Source organism: Nerophis ophidion, linkage group LG10 (genome assembly GCF_033978795.1).
Source record: "Nerophis ophidion isolate RoL-2023_Sa linkage group LG10, RoL_Noph_v1.0, whole genome shotgun sequence".
Classification (NCBI taxonomy): Eukaryota; Metazoa; Chordata; class Actinopteri; order Syngnathiformes; family Syngnathidae; genus Nerophis; species Nerophis ophidion.
Genome location: NC_084620.1, coordinates 32028380 through 32044725, shown reverse-complemented (window position 1 = coordinate 32044725; position 16346 = coordinate 32028380). Strand labels below are relative to the sequence as shown.

The window sequence follows — 16346 nt, the reverse complement described above, 5'->3', positions numbered from 1 at the left end:
AGAAGAAACTACAGCTCATAAATTATCATGTAGAAAGCTGGAACGCAAATGCCGCGCGACTAAACTTGAGGTTTACCATCAAGCATGGAGTGATAGTTTAATAACTTATAAACGCATGCTTACATTAGCTAAAGCTAAATATTACTTAAATCTCATCCGCCTTAATAAAAACGATCCTACATTTTTGTTTAGTACGGTAGCATCGCTAACCAAACAAGGGACTCCTTCCAGTAGGTCCACCCACTTGGCAGATGACTTTATGAAATCCTTTAATAAGAAAATTGAACTCATTAGAAATTAGATTATAGACAATGCGTCCCAGCTACAACTGGGTTCTATTAACACAGATACGACTGTATATACGGCGGATACTGCCCTCCAAAATAGTTTCTCTCGTTTTGATGAAATAACATTAGAATAATTGTTACGTGTAAATGGAATAAAACAAACATGTTTACTTGACCCACTTCCTGGGAAACTTATCAAGGAGCTCTTTGTATTATTAGGTCCATCAGTACTAAATATTATAAACTTATCACTTTCCTCTGGCACTGTTCCCCTAGCATTCAAAAAAGCGGTTATTCATCCTCTGTCTAAAAGACCTAACCTCGATCCTGACCTCATGGTAAAATACCGACCGGTGTCTCACCTTCCCTTTATTTAGAAAATCCTCAAAAAATACAAAGAATTGTACATCAAAGGAAAAAGTACATCAAAGAGACACGACCTAACCTTGATCCTGACCTCATGATAAACTACCGACCGGTGTCTCACCTTTCCTTTATCTCAAAAATGCTCGAAAATATTGTTGCAGAGCAGCTAAATGAACACTTAGTGTCTAACAATCTATGTGAAACCTTTCAATCCGGTTTCAGGGTAAATCACTCTACGGAGACAGCCCTCGCAAAAATAGCTAATGATCTATTGCTAACGATGGATTCTGATGCGTCATCTATAGTGCTGCTCCTCGATCTTAGTCCTTTGATCCGTGTTTTGATACGCTCTAATAAAATATTATGATCGACGGTATCAAAAGCAGCGCTAAGATTGAGGAGCAGAAACATAGATGACGCATCAGAATCCATCGTTAGCAATAAATCATTAGTAATTTTTGCGAGGACTGTCTCGGTGGTGTGAAGAGAGGGAACTTTCTCACACTCTCACTGTTCTCATGTCATCTCTTTGACAGACTCACCAAAAATGAGCTCCAGAAGGATGACATCTGAGGAGGCTTTATCACAGATTTTTAACTGGAATAGTGATGTAGAGGAAGAGATTTCAGAAACAGAGGATTTTTCAGAGACAGAGGACAACGTTGTTGCTGATCCAGATTGTCAATTTTCCTACGATGAGGAGGATTCAGAGGACGAGTCTGCCGTTGTTCCTCCAACAGATCAAAACCAAGGAATGCAGCAATCATCATCCGCAGAGGAAACATGGGCATCTAAGGACGGTAATATAAAATGGTCAACATCACCACACCCAAGGCAAGGCAGACTATCATCTTCCAATGTGATCAAAATGACTCTTGGTCCTACAAGATTTGCTGTCACACGAGTTGATGAGATTCAATCAGCATTTCAGCTCTTCATATCCCCACCAATAGAGAGGATTATACTGAAAATGACCAAAATGGAGGGGAGACGTGTGTTTCAAGAGAAATGGAAGCCACTGGATCAGACTGACTTGCATGTTTACATTGGAGTTCTGTTATTAGCTGGAGTCACAGGTCAGAGGAAGAAGTCACTGCAAGTCTATGGAATGAAGAGAATGGAAGGCCAATCTTTCGTCAACAATGTCTCTGGAGGCATTCCACATGATATCTCGTGTGATCCGCCTTGACAACTGCGACACCAGAGCTGGTCGACGTGAAAGAGACAAACTAGCTGCGATCAGATATGTGTGGGATAAATGGGTTGAAAATGTACCTTTGTTGTACAATCCTGGTCCCCATGTTATTGTAGATGAGCACCTTGTTCCATTCAGGGGGCGCTGTCCTTTCCGACAGTACATGCCCAACAAGCCCGCCAAGTATGGCATCAAAATATGGGCAGCCTGTGATGCAAAATCCAGCTATGCATGGAATATGCAAGTATACACTGGAAAGCTACCTGGAGGAACATCTGAGAAGAATCAGGGGATGCGTGAGGTGCTGGAAATGAGTGAAGGGCTGCAAGGTCATAACATCACATGTGACAATTTCTTTACATCCTACCGCCTTGGAGATGAACTTCAGAAGAGAAAGCTGACCATGTTGGGAACAGTCAGAAGAAATAAGACAGAACTTCCCACCGAAATTCTGAAGATGCAGGGCAAACCTCTGCATTCCTGAATATTTGCTTTCACTGAGAAAGCAAGTTGTTTCATACTGCCCAAAGAGAAACAAGAATGTTCTTGTAATGAGTACAATGCACACAGATGCATCTCTGAGCACAAGAGAAGACATGAAGCCACAAATGATCCTGGATTATAACTCTACCAAAGGAGGAGTTGACAATCTGGACAAAGTCACAGCAACATACAGCTGCCAGCGCAAGACAGCCCGTTGGCCTTTGGTGATTTTCTACAACATTGTGGACGTGTATGCTTACAATGCCTATGTCCTTTTGGACTGCAATCAACCAGAAATGGAATGCCGGCAAATTGTACAGACGTCGGCTTTTCCTGGAAGAACTCGGCAAAACACTTGTCACTCCCAAGATCCAGACGCGAGCCAGGCCAGCTCGATCCCCAGCAGCTGTCATTGAAAAGGTCAAACTCAGGTCACCCAACCCATCCTCACCCAACCAACATCCAGTGGACACAGGTGGAAAGAAAAGGAAAAGATACCAGGTGTGTCCCTCGCAGTAAAACAAGTACCTCTTGTGTGAAATGCAAGAATTACATCTGCAGAAAGCACACAGTAAAAATCTGTCCATCAAGTGGAGCGCATTGAAAATGTTGAAGAAAATTTGGAGAACATTGAAAATGTTGAAGTTTGCTGGGATGAAGTTAAAGTTAAAAAGAAATGTGTTCATGAAGAGGGAAAAACATAGCCCTTGTGCTTTCTTTGGTCAAGGAAGGAGGAAGGGACGAAGGAAGGAAGGTAGGAAGGAAAGAAGGGAGAAATGAAGAATGGAAGGAAGACAGAAAAGAAGGGAATAGAGGAGGATGAACAGAGAGAAGGAAAACAGGATGAGAAGAAAGAAGGAGAGAGCATGGCAGGAGGAAAGAAGCAGGGAAGAATTGTCATTTTGACCCGAGAGGAGGACAAGAGGATTAGACTAAATATTTCTTAAATATAGTGTTGGAATTAAAAATGTATTGTATGTCGCTTTTCTAAATGTTTATACAATGTAAAATAAAGTGGTTATTGGTTTAACCTGTTTTCTTGACTGTTTTGAGTGCAATTACACAGTATGGGTCAAAATGACCCGCAACATAATCAATGTCATTTTTCCAACATAATACAAGGGCTGGGGGGGGGGTTTGCCCACGTATGCAGTCCTCTCCAAGGTTACTCATAGTCATCATTGTCACCGACGTCCCACTGAGGTGAGTTTTCCTTGCCCTTATGTGGGCTCTACAGAGGATGTCGTTGTGGTTTGTGTTATGGTTTGTGCAGCCCTTTGAGACACCAGTGATTTAGGACTATATAAATAAACATTGATTGATATATATATATATATATATATATATATATACATACATACATACATACATACATATATATAAATAAACATTGATTGAGTTATATTATTTATATATATATACATATATATATATATATATATATATATATATATATATATATATATATGTATATATATATATGCATATATATATATATATATATATATATATATAAATATATATATCATATATAAATAATGTTGTAACATATATGTTCACAACCATATGTGATATGTACAATATTTACCATATTTTGGTCACTTTAGGCATTACCAAAACTTATTTACTGGCCGCTTTTATTTCAGTGCTCATAGCATCCCACTTCCTACCTCCGACAACAAACACCTGTGTGTTCTAACCATGGCAGACTTCGTAATAGACGACAAAGTCGACCATTATTGGACAAATGAGGATTAACAACCTTATCTTTTTGAAACGGAATAACACGCTGCACTGCTGGTTAAAAAAGTTTAGCGAGCATGAAGAGGATGAAACGGAGCAGACGAGAGAGTGTGAAGGTGTAAAAGTGGCGCTTGGAGCCAAGCTATGACGTCAGAAATGGAGTGCTTACCCAAAATCAACTGGGGAAAGCAGTTAGCTCGACCATAAGGACAAGTTATCCATCGAGTGAGTCACTATATTAGTGATCATGCAGCACGTCATGCTTGTTAGTACAACTACATACACTGTTGAGCTAGCTGTGTATAAACAAAACATGAAATGTGGACATTACAGCTAATACCGTAGCATACCGTTGCAAGGCAATGTATTACTATTCTAGAAAAAACAGTGCCTCAGTTTTTGCTCTAACAATAACAATGTTCCTGCAGCTTGGTTATAATACAGGTTATGGAACGTAAATTAAGTATTGTTGGAGGTGTTTGAATGCATTTTAAGCGTGATTTGGAGGCAGAACGGATTTCTCCAATTAGCAGCATTTCGATCCAAGTAGAACAGGAGTCAGCAACCCACGGCTCTGGAGCCGCATGCGGCTCTTTAGCCCCGCCCTAGTGGCTCTCTGGAGCTTTTTCAAAAGTATATGAAAAATGGAAATGATGAGAGGAAAAATATATATTTTTTGTTTTAATTTGGTTTCTGTAGGACAAACATGTCACAAACCTCCCTAATTGCTATAAAGCACACTGTTTATATTAAACATGCTTCACTGATTCGAGTATTTGGCGAGCGCCGTTTTGTCCTACTAATTTTAGCGGTTCTTGAACTCACCCTAGTTTGTTTACATGCATAACTTTCTCCGACTTTCTCAGATGTGTTTTATGCCACTTCTTTTTCTGTCTGATTTTGTCCACCAAACTTTAAAGTTAAAGTACCAATGATTGTCACACACGCACTAGATGTGGCGAAATTATTCTGTGCATTTGACCCATCACCCTTAATCACCCCCTGGGAGGTGAGGGGAGCAGTGGGCATCAGCGGTGCCGCGCCCGGGAATCATTTTTATAACGTTGTGCATGAATGCACAAAGGTGAGTTTTGTTGATGTTATTGACTTATGTGGAGTGCTAATCAGACATATTTGATCACTGCATGCTAATTGATGCTAACATGCTATTTAGTCTAGCTATATGTACAGTACATACTGCATTACTATGCCAAATTTGTAGCTATATTGAGCTCATTTAGTTTCCTTTAAGTCCTCATAATTCAATTCATATCTCATGACACACTATCTGTATGTAATATGGCTTTTAATTTTTTTGCTGCTCCAGACAGATTTGTTTTTGTATTTTTGGTCCAATATGGATCTTTCAACATTTTGGGTTGCCGAACCCTGACGTAGAACGAGCCCATTATTCCAAATTAGAATACAACAAAAAACTAAAACGTGTTCTTGGTCTCACATAATGATTGTGAACGATTCCAAAAATGTGCAGTTCATCCATTTTCTACCGCTTATTCCCTTTCGGGGTCGCGGGGGGCGCTGGCGCCTATCTCAGCTACAATCGGCCGGAAGGCGATTGTAGCTGTTTGTTGTTGTTTAAATTGCGCAGTTTTTTTTTTTGTTTTTTTTTGCCTACCTGCACTTTTTGGGATGCTCGTCCCTCTTGTTGTTGAACTCCAGTGAGATCTTTGCGTCCAGACCAATGCCAAAGTAGTTGTTCATGACACACTTCTCCCAGCATTGTCTGCAGGCAAGCAAAGAGCCAATGGAGAGGAGTTAGAAAAAGCGGAATGTTAAGAGGCTGCAAAGCCACACTTACACAGAGTCTTCGTTGAAGATGACCGCGTTGAGGCTCTCTTGTTTGTCCAGGGCGACGGGTGAGGAAGGGCTTGCAGTTAAACGCCCTGGACACAACAACACTCTAATTGAAAAGTAACTCTCAAATGACAAAATTGCATTGTACAACCCATCAAATAAGAGCGGTAAGGAACAAACTGCTCAGTCAGCATTACCAGCGCTTAAGAGCTGATTGTAAACTTCAGTACAACAAGTGTGACATGCGTGACTTTCACAACTGGGCCGCTCACTCTTGATACTAATAAAGCTGCCATCTGCTGAATGCCTATGTTTTAAGTACATCCCTTTTGCCGACCAAATGTAACAGAGGACAGCCGGGGCGGCCAGGCCATGTGTACGTTTGTAAACTTCAGTCTCGGACAACTTCAAAGAGTGCGGTAACCATTGGGTCAGCAGCTTGGGCTTTTAGACTCATGGCTAGCACACCTACTGCTCATACGGGCAACATGGGTTAACGCCCTGTTCGGAAAGGTGGCAGTAAAGGAAGATCAGATACACAAAGCAGAACCACGACACTAGCACTCAGCAAATATTGGAGACACTGTGGTTCATTAAAAAGGTCTTAAATAGTTAGTTTTGGTTTATTTCAAACATGCATACAAAACAATTACATCGTAATGCATCAGATTTTTACAGTTGTTTTATTATTAGAGAACGTCCGAAAAGGAGTAGGAAGAAGCAAGGCTTATTTAATCCTATCCCTTTTCATAACAGGCAGTTTTATCCCATTTCTTTTTTCGCTGTTTTTAACAGAACAGTGTTTAAATAAATGAGTGAATACATCAATATACAATAAGTAAGTAAACAAATAAAGATATTTAAACAAATAATAATTACAGCTATTTATGGTTTACCTAGGAGATATATAGAGCATTTAATGTGATCATTTTTAACACTTACGCCTCTCTGTATCCTTCTGTTCCTCGCTGTTTTCCCTTTTAATGGAGGATGAGGAAGGAATCCGATACAAGTGAGTGTGTCGGGTCTGCTCGTCCACCACTGCAAACATGTCACAGGTGAGCGGGGTCGCTGAGACGGAGAGCGTGACAGACGGCGCCACCAAAAAAGCGAACATCACTCCTCTCTCACCTTTCTCTGCTTGTTCGATGATCTGCCTCAATGCCTTTTTCAGGCTGTTGGCCCGTAGCATCAGCTGCTCCCTGGAGCGGTACGTTTGACAATTGGAGCCTGTGTCGCTGCCATTTTTATCGGGTCCTGAGCCGCCATCCTCCTGGCTGGGCAAGGAACCTGCCGGAACTACCTGAAAGCAATAGAAGATGACAGGTGAGGGTTGTTTTTTACCGTTGACGTAGGTTAGGGCTCCCTTAATTACCTGAGCATCCGCTTCCTCACTTAAGGCTTTCACCAGAGAATCCAGCTTCTCATTCAGCAATGCACACTGGGAGATAAACAAATGTGCACATTTTCAATGCCTAAACATTCTGCAGGATCCAAAATACACGACATGCACTTATGGACACGTGTCTTGATTTAAAATAATAACGTGTCTCCTCTCTAAGCTGCCACCATATCGTGGTAGAGGAGTTTGTGTGTCCCAATGATCCTAGGAACTATGTTGTCCGGGGGCTTTAAGCTCCTGGTAGGGTCTCCCAAGGCAAACAGGTCCTAGGTGAGGGATCAGACAAAGAGCAGCTCGAAGACTTCTATGAAGAAAACCAATCAAGAACCCAGATTTCCCTCGCCCGGACACGGGTCACCGGGGCCCCCCTCTGGAGCCAGGCCCGGAGGTGGGGCAAGATGGCGAGCGTCTGGTTGCCGGGCCTGTTCCCTTGAAGAGGCAACGAGGGTCCCCCCCTCCAATGGCGCTCACCACTCATAGCAGGGGCCATAGAGGTCGGGAGTGACGTGAGCTGGGCGGCAGCCGAAGGCAGGGCACTTGGCGGTCCGATCCTCGGCTACAGACGCTAGCTCTTGGGACGTGGAACGTCACCTCGCTGGGGGGGAAGGAGCCTGAGCTAGTGCGCGAAGTAGAGAAGTTCGGGCTGGATATAGTCAGACTTACTTCGAGGCGCAACAAGGGTTCTGGAACCACTTCTCTCGAAATGGGCTGGACTCTCTTCCACTCTGGCATGGCCGGCAGTGACAGGCGACGGGCTAGGGTGGCAATTCTCGTTGCCACCAAGCTCAAAGCCTGCACGTTGGAGTTTAACCCAGTGGACGAAAGGGTAGCCTTCCTCCGTCTTCGGGCAGGGGGGCGGGTCTTGACTGTTGTTTGTGCTTATGCACCAAACAACAGTTCAGATTACCCACCCTTTTTTGGTACACTCAAGGGAGTACTGGAGAGTGCTCCCTCGAGTGATTCCCTTGTGCTGCCGGGGGACTTCAACGCTCATGTTGGCAACGACAGTGAAACCTGGACAAGGCATAATTGGGAAGAATGGCCGCCTGGATTTGAACCCGAGTGGTGTTTCGTTATTGGACTTTTGTGCTCGTCAGTTTGTCCATAACAAACACCATGTTCAAACATAAGGGTGTCCATATGTGCACTTGGCACCATGACACCCTAGGCTGCAGTTCCATGATTGACTTTGTAGTTGTGTCATCGGATTTGGATTGGCAGACCGGGGTGGTGGTCCCTCTCTTTAAGAAGAGGGACCAGAGGGTGTGTTCCAACTATCGTGGGATCCCACTCCTCAGCCTTCGTGGTAAGGTTTATTCAGGTGTACTGGAGAGGAGGCTACGCCGGATAGTCGAACCTCAGATTCAGGAGGAACAGTGTTGTTTCCGTCCTGGTAGTGGAACTGTGGACCAGCTCTATACTCTCGGCAGGGTTCTTGAGGGTGCATGGGAGTTTGCCCAACCAGTCTACATGTGCTTTGTGGACTTGGAGAAGGCATTCGACCGTGTCCCTCGGGAGGTCCTGTGGGGAGTGCTCAGAGAGTATGGGGTATCGGACTGTCTTATTGTGGCGGTCCTCTCCCTGTATGATCAGTGTCAGAGCTTCAGAGCTTGGTCCGCATTGCCGGCAGTAAGTCGGACACGTTTCCAGTGAGGGTTGGACTTCGCCAAAGCTGCCCTTTGTCACCGATTCCGTTCATAACTTTAATGGACATAATTTCTAGGCGCAGTCAAGGCGTTGATGGGTTCCGGTTTGGTGGCCGCGGGATTAGGTCTCTGCTTTTTGCAGATGATGTGGTCCTGATGGCTTCATCTGGCCGGGATCTTCACCTCTCACTGAAATGGTTCACAGCAGAATGTGAAACGACCAGAATGAGAATCAGCACCTCCAAGTCCGAGTCCATGGTTCTCTCCTGTAAAAGGGTGGAGTGCCATCTCCGGGTTGGGGAGGAGACCATGCCTCAAGTGGAAGAGTTCAAGTACCTAGGAATCTTGTTCACGAGTGGGGGAAGAGTGGATCGTGAGATCAACAGGCGGATCGGTGCGGCGTCTTCATTAGTGCGGACGTTGTACCGATCCGTCCTGGTGAAGAAGGAGCTGAGCTGGAAGGCAAAGCTATCAATTTACCGGTCGATCTACGTTCCCATCCTCACTTATGGTCATGAGCTTTGGGTCATGACCGAAAGGATAAGATTACGCGTACAAGCGGCCGAGATGAGTTTCCTCCGCCGTGTGGCGAGTCTCTCCTTTAGAGATAGGGTGAGAAGCTCTGTCATCCGGGAGGAGCTCAAAGTAAAGTCGTTGCTCCTCCACATCGAGAGGAGCAAGATGAGGTGGTTCGGGCATCTGGTCAGGATCCCACCCGAACGCCTCCCTAGGGAGGTATTTAGGGCACGTCCAACCGGTAGGAGGCCACAGGGAAGACCCAGGACAAGTTGGGAAGACAATGTCTCCCGGCTGGCCTGGGAAGAGCTTGACGAAGTGGCTGGGGAGAGGGAAGTCTGGGCTTCCCTGCTTAGGCTGCTGCCCCCGCGACCCGACCTCGGATAAGCGGAAGAAGATGGATGGATGGATGGAAACGTGTCTTGCTAAACCCTTCTGGAGTGTTGTACAATTCCAACTTTATGAGAACACTTCCTGAGACCAGTGTGCAGAAAAGCATATCTAAATGGGTTTGGCGAAAAGCAAAAACCTCAAGAACTCTCTACAATCTTGCAGGAAAGTCCTCACAGAAGATTGGAGTGTACCAAAATGTTAACATTTTTCCAATGCTTTTTTCGAAAAGCGTGTACCATGTAGAATCTGAGGTTTAACACAATTCACCTGCCCACAAATGGCTTTGACACAAACCCTCATACACACACTCCAGGATATAAACCAATTACCTTTTTTGCCATAGCGTCCGCCTCTTCCTTGTTCTCTGTGGCCCTCTCGTACGCTTTGCCCACCTCTGCCACAAACTCGTTGACCGTCCCACACAGGAACCTGGAGAGGGATTCCAGCAGGTCAGGTGACACAGATTTGCTTCGAGCAAAACCACACGAGCCAGGACTTACTTGGCGGAGGAAATGACGTCGCTGTGTTTGTCTGAGTCCAGGATCTTGGCCAGGTGAGACGCCACAGAGTCTGCATACTGAGTGATGTGAACCTGAGGATAAAAAACATGCTGATGATAATTTGGAATTAAAAGCATCCTCATGAATAAAAATAGTATACCTGCAGTGGGGAATCGAGGGGGATGTCTTCCCTAACTAATGACATGTGTTTAGCGGTGGCGGGGACCTCGTATGTCATCACGCTCCACCTGACACACACAATGAATTAAATGAACGTTCTTTAATCAGAATCTGTGAGAAAAATAATAGATGCTTCAGTTTCACGATGGAAACCCACTTTAGTTGTCCTCAATATGTCTTTAATTCACCAGTCTGTCTCATTGGATCTGCCCCTAATGTCCCACTTACCGGTCCAGCATTTTGGTGGTAGCCCTCTCCAGCTTCTCCAAGATCTGCAGAAGCTGAGCGTCGTCATCACAGAGACCCCCCCAGCCCAGGACTCGGGCCAGGTCGTTACCGGTGCCCAACGGCAGCACGCCCAGCTGGCACTACCCGACCAAAGGAGAGAGAAAACTCTTTTTTAATCCCAATATTTTAACTTTTTTTTTATTTAACGTTTTTTGACAGTTGTTAAAGTACCAATAATTGTCACACACACACACACACTCACACACTAGGTGTGGCAAAATTATTCTCTGCATTTGACCCATCACCCTCGATCACCCTCTGGGTGGTAAGGGGAACAGTGGGCAGCAGCGGTGACCGCGCCCAGGAATAATTTTTGGTGATTTAACCTCCAATTTCAACCCCTTGATGTATTTCAAGTCTATTGTTTACCATAATTTTACTGTTTAAATGGTTCTTTTGGCAATACCATAGGTGCTGTGATTATAGCCAAAGCATGTATTGACTTAGAGGACAGGCGGGGCTTTAATTGGAAGCAGGCAATAATTGAAGAGACGCTGTTAAATATTTTATCTGAAATAATCATTTAGGGTGCATGAGAAAGTGAATGGGGAACGTCACTCTTTTTGATACCATCATTTATGGATATGTATGTATGTTGTACAAAACAGCAGCAACAGAAGCATTGTTACTATGGTGGAAAGGAACATTAACAGCACTGATAAGTTAATTGTAAACAACACTACACTGAAGTCTTGATCTACTGAAGTTTTGCGTGTAGAAAAAAATAGTCAAAACTTGATAGCGCACGCAAACTGATTTACTAAACTTGTGTGCAGAGGATTATGTTTCTTAAGTAAGCAAAATAAGGAGTGCAAATTATTTAGCATCTCTGTCTTCACTAATATGTAAAATATTTGCTGATCATTAAAACGCCCACAATACTAGGAAGAAAAAATGCACCCGCACTGTGATTTATCAAGTTCTGTTCTGCAGCTGATGTTTTACGAAATTAGTTCGTCTAGAAAGGACACGCAAAAAGACTGTTGATCATAAATAGCTGTGAGTAAGGAGGTAGCTAAGTCCTACGTATGCTTGTCAACATTCATGGAATGTGAAAAATTACACATAAAGTCTATTCCGCAATATCCTTTTCAAATTTTTTAACTGCTGGTCTACTCAACAGGCTGATTAACACCAATTGAATTGATGTGTTTGTGTTTGATGCAGGCGTTTTTTGTGACTATCTTTTTTTCATACATATGAAAAAAAAACTCCTCGCAAAATGCATTTTCTTGCACCTTTGACATTCCAGCGCACGCTCATACTTAGTGCCAGCAAAAAAAAAATAATAATAATAAAAAAATCTCTCGCTCTATATATATATATATATATATATACATATATTAAATATGTGATGTATCGTATTAAATTTGTATACATGTTTGAAATAAAACTTCGACAAACAAATCTTAAGTGCCATAAAAACTTGGGTTTTGTTGCAGATGCACTGCATGACTGCCCCAAAATTGCTTATACAAAGTGGTAGATGTTATAGATGTCCGCTGCATGTTTAAAAACAAAGCACGTTGTCACAGGTTTAAGAGCATGATGACATAAATGTGCATTAAATGAATGTCTCTGTGGCAAAAAAACTAAATTTAAATAGGGCGGTCTGCACCACTTTTGCCCTTGTTGTCAATTGTACATGCAGTCTTAGAAGCTCACACCCACTAATAGTAGACACAATGTTATAGTTTGCGCACGCTGTTTAGCGTGTTGTATTTGGAACTTAGATTAGGTTCTTCATCTTTCTTTCTAAATAAAAATATAATCCATGTAGCTGTGGTTTTTCCTAAATGAATATTATTTTCTTTTTTGATGCCACAAGCCATTAATCGTTGGGTTTTTTGGTCATTGTAACCCTTTTTGAAATAAATTCTACAATAGATGAACTTTAATAATTCACCTTGACTTGTGATTCAAAACACAGTTTCTCATCAATTTGTAGGTAAACATTGATAATTGTCAAAAGGGTCAGTTGTTTAATATCATGAAGCAATTATACATTTATATTGTTATATGTTCCACAGTGACGAAGGTGCTCTGACTGTGACGTGGCCCACAATGAAAATTAATTTGACACCCATATGCGAAATGATTACATGCCGACTTGATAGCACAGGCAAAGCTTATCTACTAAGCTTGTGCACAGGGGATTGTGTCCCTTAAATCATAATGAGCAAAAAGGGCCGCAAACCATTTGAAATGTATACACACAATACCTGTATATGCTGATTATCAGAACGCCGACAGTAGTAGTAGGAAAAGATGCAAATATAATTATTCAGGGATCACAAATGTGATTTATCAAACTTAAAACCATTCAGCGGCCACTGTTTTGTGTCTATATTTATATATATATAAATGTGTGCAAACTGTCACAATTTCACACAATCGGCCTTGCCGTCGTCAGATGATCGCAGCAATATGACCGAAGATGGGGAAAATTATTATTCTGTGGTCCTGTTGACCTTCTGCATATATCTTTAAAAAATTTTAAAAAGACATATTTGTCCAGCAGGTCCATTTTTAATCTGATGAATGGAACAAACACAAAAATCATGTATGCTGGCGTTATTTTTAATGGCGTTCCTTTTTATGCCCCCAAAAAAATTATAACATGCATTTTCTTGGCTCTGTTATTTCAGTGCACTATCGCAGTCATTGCTATTGTTGTGCAAAATCACTGATTGTGTGGTCTCCCAGAACAAACTTTTGGCTATTTGCTATGAATAGGTTATTTTGTCTAGATTGCATTTTAAATTGCAGAAAGGGTGGTACAGATTATAGGTGCGTGCTGCATGTTCAACTACAAAACACCGAAGATAGGAGAGCATGATACCATGAATGCGGAGGGAAAGGAGTGTTTCCACGGTGACAGTCGGTATAGTACATGCAAAACCCTTATTTCAATTGGGCGGTCTGCACTACTTTTGTACTTGTTATTAATTCTACATGCAGTCTTCATAGCAACATGCCCATAAATATATAGATAGATAGAAAGACAATATAACATACAACCATAAACGTGGATGCATAGGCAATAAGTGCAATATATTTATCTGTAATCTATTTATTTATATCTGCACCTTATTGCTCTTTTATCCTGCACTACAACGAGCTAATGCGACAAACTTTTGTTCTTATCTGTACTGTAAAGTTTAAATTTGAATGACAATAAAAGGAAGTCTAAGTCTCTAAGTGTAACTAGTAACACAATTTTATAGTTTGAGCACACCAATTAGCATTTGACTTCCACACTGTCCACAAAGTAGCAACATTTCCAGGTGAATTCAGAGGTAAATGAAGTTAATAAAAACTATGGTATACCAGGAGGTTGCCCACAGCCATGAAGTGTTTTTTTTTTTTTTATCTCAGAAGCTAATTGAATTGATGCATTAGTTGAAGTATTTGCTGTATTTTAGTAAGAACAGTGCTCTCTCCTGGCTCTCACCTGTTTGTGAAGGTTCAGTTTATCAAGTTCAGAGAGCACCCAGCCCACGCTGCCGTCTCCCCCGCACACCAGGATGCGGAACGTCACAAACTTCTGAAAGATGCGCAAGCTGGAATGGAAAAATATGCAAAGTGGGCGGGAAAAAATGAGGAGTAAAAACATTGTGTGGATAGAAAATTGGGAGGAAGAGGCCCTTACCCGAGTTCGGGCCCCCCGTTCATGAGGTCGAAGACTTGCGCTGGGTTGAGGAGTTGTTTGAACTTGCGCAGGAACTTGACACCCTGGTTGTCCCCACTCTTGGAATTGACCAGTACCAGAAGTGGACTCGTGCAGGATGCTGAGGTTGCTTTCCAGAAGCCTGCGCGCAAGCAATTATAGGCAAGCATACAAATGTAACACAAAGAGATGTTCAGTGTGTGAAATGAGAGGCGTCTTACCGTCAGAGTCGATGCTGTTAAGTGCAGTGGGAGGGATGATGGACACTCTACACTGACCCAGGGGGCACACTTTGGCCATTTGTTCTTTACAGCTGCTGTGGACCTGCACACGCACAATAAGCAGTTTCCATAGTAATTTCATATTCCAGTACAATCTCAAAAGGTCATTACAACCCTCACAAATGCAGCAAATGTCACTTCACTAACCTTTACAAATACCACACTGATTTATTTGTGTGTGTTTGCTTGTGTGAGGGTCAGAGTGTCTAACACATCTGACCATTTGCACACTCAGCACCTATGCCGACGCACTTCTTACGAAGTGGAAGAGTGGGATGGAATTCTCATCAATATCCGGCATTTTGATTTCGAGCCAAAATTGCCTCGCCATTGATATGGGGTAACCTTGTGCCAGTGAACAAATACTTCCGAGACACGTACAATGGCCTTGCACCAGAGGCAGCGCCAGTCCTGTAGTCGCCTCACGCTGCCGCAGTTCTTGTCGCACACCACGCACCTGGCGCTGACAGGCAAGTTACCCTCCAGCCACTGGTGGGGCATGGACACCTGGTGAAAATTGGTACGCCGTCAGATACCAAGCAATGTGCAAACATAAGCACGCACGCACGCACACACACACACACACACACACACACACACACACACACACACAAACAAAACACACCCCGTCCTCATCTTCTATGATGTCATTCCCAATGGAGGCCAGTGTGGTCCACTTGCAGTTATTGGTGGAGCGAACTGCGCATCGCTTGTGAGCTTTAAACTTGCATACTTGAGGAACATAGAAAGCAGAAGTATGTTTTACAGCCTGAAAAGATTGGTTACAATGTGTGTACCTTCACAGGACAGGCCATGGGAAGTGACGCCGGGTAGAGCCTCCCTGCAGACATTGCAGAATGTGGGGCGTGCGTGCGAGCAGGCGTACCAGTTGTGCATCCCTGAAAAATGCTCCATGTTGAACTGGCTGGCCTGCAGAAGATAGCGGTTATTACAAAAAGTACTTGCCCATTGATTGATTGATACTTTTATTAGTAGATTGCACAGTTCAGTACATATTCCGTACAATTGACCACTAAATGGTAACACCCGAATAAGTTTTTCAACTTGTTTAAGTCGGGGTCCACGATAATCAATTCATTGTAACGTCGGAGGCATACAAACAACTTGAAGACCTACCTCATAGATTTCCCACTTCTGGACAGACTTGAGGGCCCCAATCCAGTCTTCCATTTCTTTCCTGTTCTCGGCACATAGCATCAGTTTGCGAAAAGGAGTAATGACCTGAGAAAGAAAGGTGTCAGAAACATAGCCCGGCTCCATTTAGATGACAAAATCATGATGGCCAGCTGCTCACGGTGAAACTGTTGTTGATGTTCTTGGTGCTGGTCTCAGCTACGCTGGCGTCTGACAAGTCCACCTCGTCAAATATAAGAGACTAGAGAAATAAGAGGATTAAATAGTGTTTCCTGCATGGCATTGTTTGAAACCTGAACGTTCAACCGCCATGCTTTCAGGAAGTGGTTGATGGTACCTTGCAGTCCTTGGCGTAGTAGAGCGTCCTCCCTCGGAGTTTGAAGTAGCGCCTTTTCCACCTTTGGAAGGAGCTGGTCTGCTTCAACA

The 16346-nt window shown here is 43.1% G+C and overlaps 1 protein-coding gene and 1 long non-coding RNA gene across 6 annotated transcripts in view; both read right to left on the bottom strand.

Moving 5' to 3' along the window:
* The window catches only part of si:dkey-172j4.3 (diacylglycerol kinase delta), a 122064-nt gene that overhangs the window by 41438 nt on the left and 64280 nt on the right, over positions 1 to 16346 (bottom strand). For 3 of the 5 annotated variants that reach the window (XM_061913512.1, XM_061913513.1, XM_061913516.1), the window contains 17 exons: positions 16258 to 16346; positions 16081 to 16161; positions 15903 to 16007; positions 15563 to 15695; positions 15391 to 15497; positions 15147 to 15272; positions 14706 to 14808; positions 14467 to 14626; positions 14269 to 14377; positions 10755 to 10894; positions 10507 to 10594; positions 10347 to 10456; positions 10176 to 10275; positions 7021 to 7330; positions 6832 to 6930; positions 5894 to 5978; positions 5711 to 5818 (listed from right to left, as the gene is read on the bottom strand). The exon at positions 16258 to 16346 is cut by the window's right edge and continues 22 nt beyond it. In XM_061913512.1, the coding sequence (XP_061769496.1) occupies positions 5711 to 5818; positions 5894 to 5978; positions 6832 to 6930; positions 7021 to 7330; positions 10176 to 10275; positions 10347 to 10456; positions 10507 to 10594; positions 10755 to 10894; positions 14269 to 14377; positions 14467 to 14626; positions 14706 to 14808; positions 15147 to 15272; positions 15391 to 15497; positions 15563 to 15695; positions 15903 to 16007; positions 16081 to 16161; positions 16258 to 16346 (2053 nt within the window). The remainder of the gene's footprint in view (positions 1 to 5710; positions 5819 to 5893; positions 5979 to 6831; positions 6931 to 7020; positions 7331 to 10175; positions 10276 to 10346; positions 10457 to 10506; positions 10595 to 10754; positions 10895 to 14268; positions 14378 to 14466; positions 14627 to 14705; positions 14809 to 15146; positions 15273 to 15390; positions 15498 to 15562; positions 15696 to 15902; positions 16008 to 16080; positions 16162 to 16257) is intronic. The other 2 variants (XM_061913514.1, XM_061913515.1) reach the window with 2 other exon arrangements.
* On the bottom strand, positions 373 to 3544 carry LOC133559892 (uncharacterized). Its single transcript, XR_009808309.1, has 3 exons — positions 1699 to 3544; positions 1539 to 1617; positions 373 to 1444 (listed from the first exon to the last, which is right to left on the bottom strand). It is a non-coding gene; the product is annotated as an uncharacterized LOC133559892 (long non-coding RNA).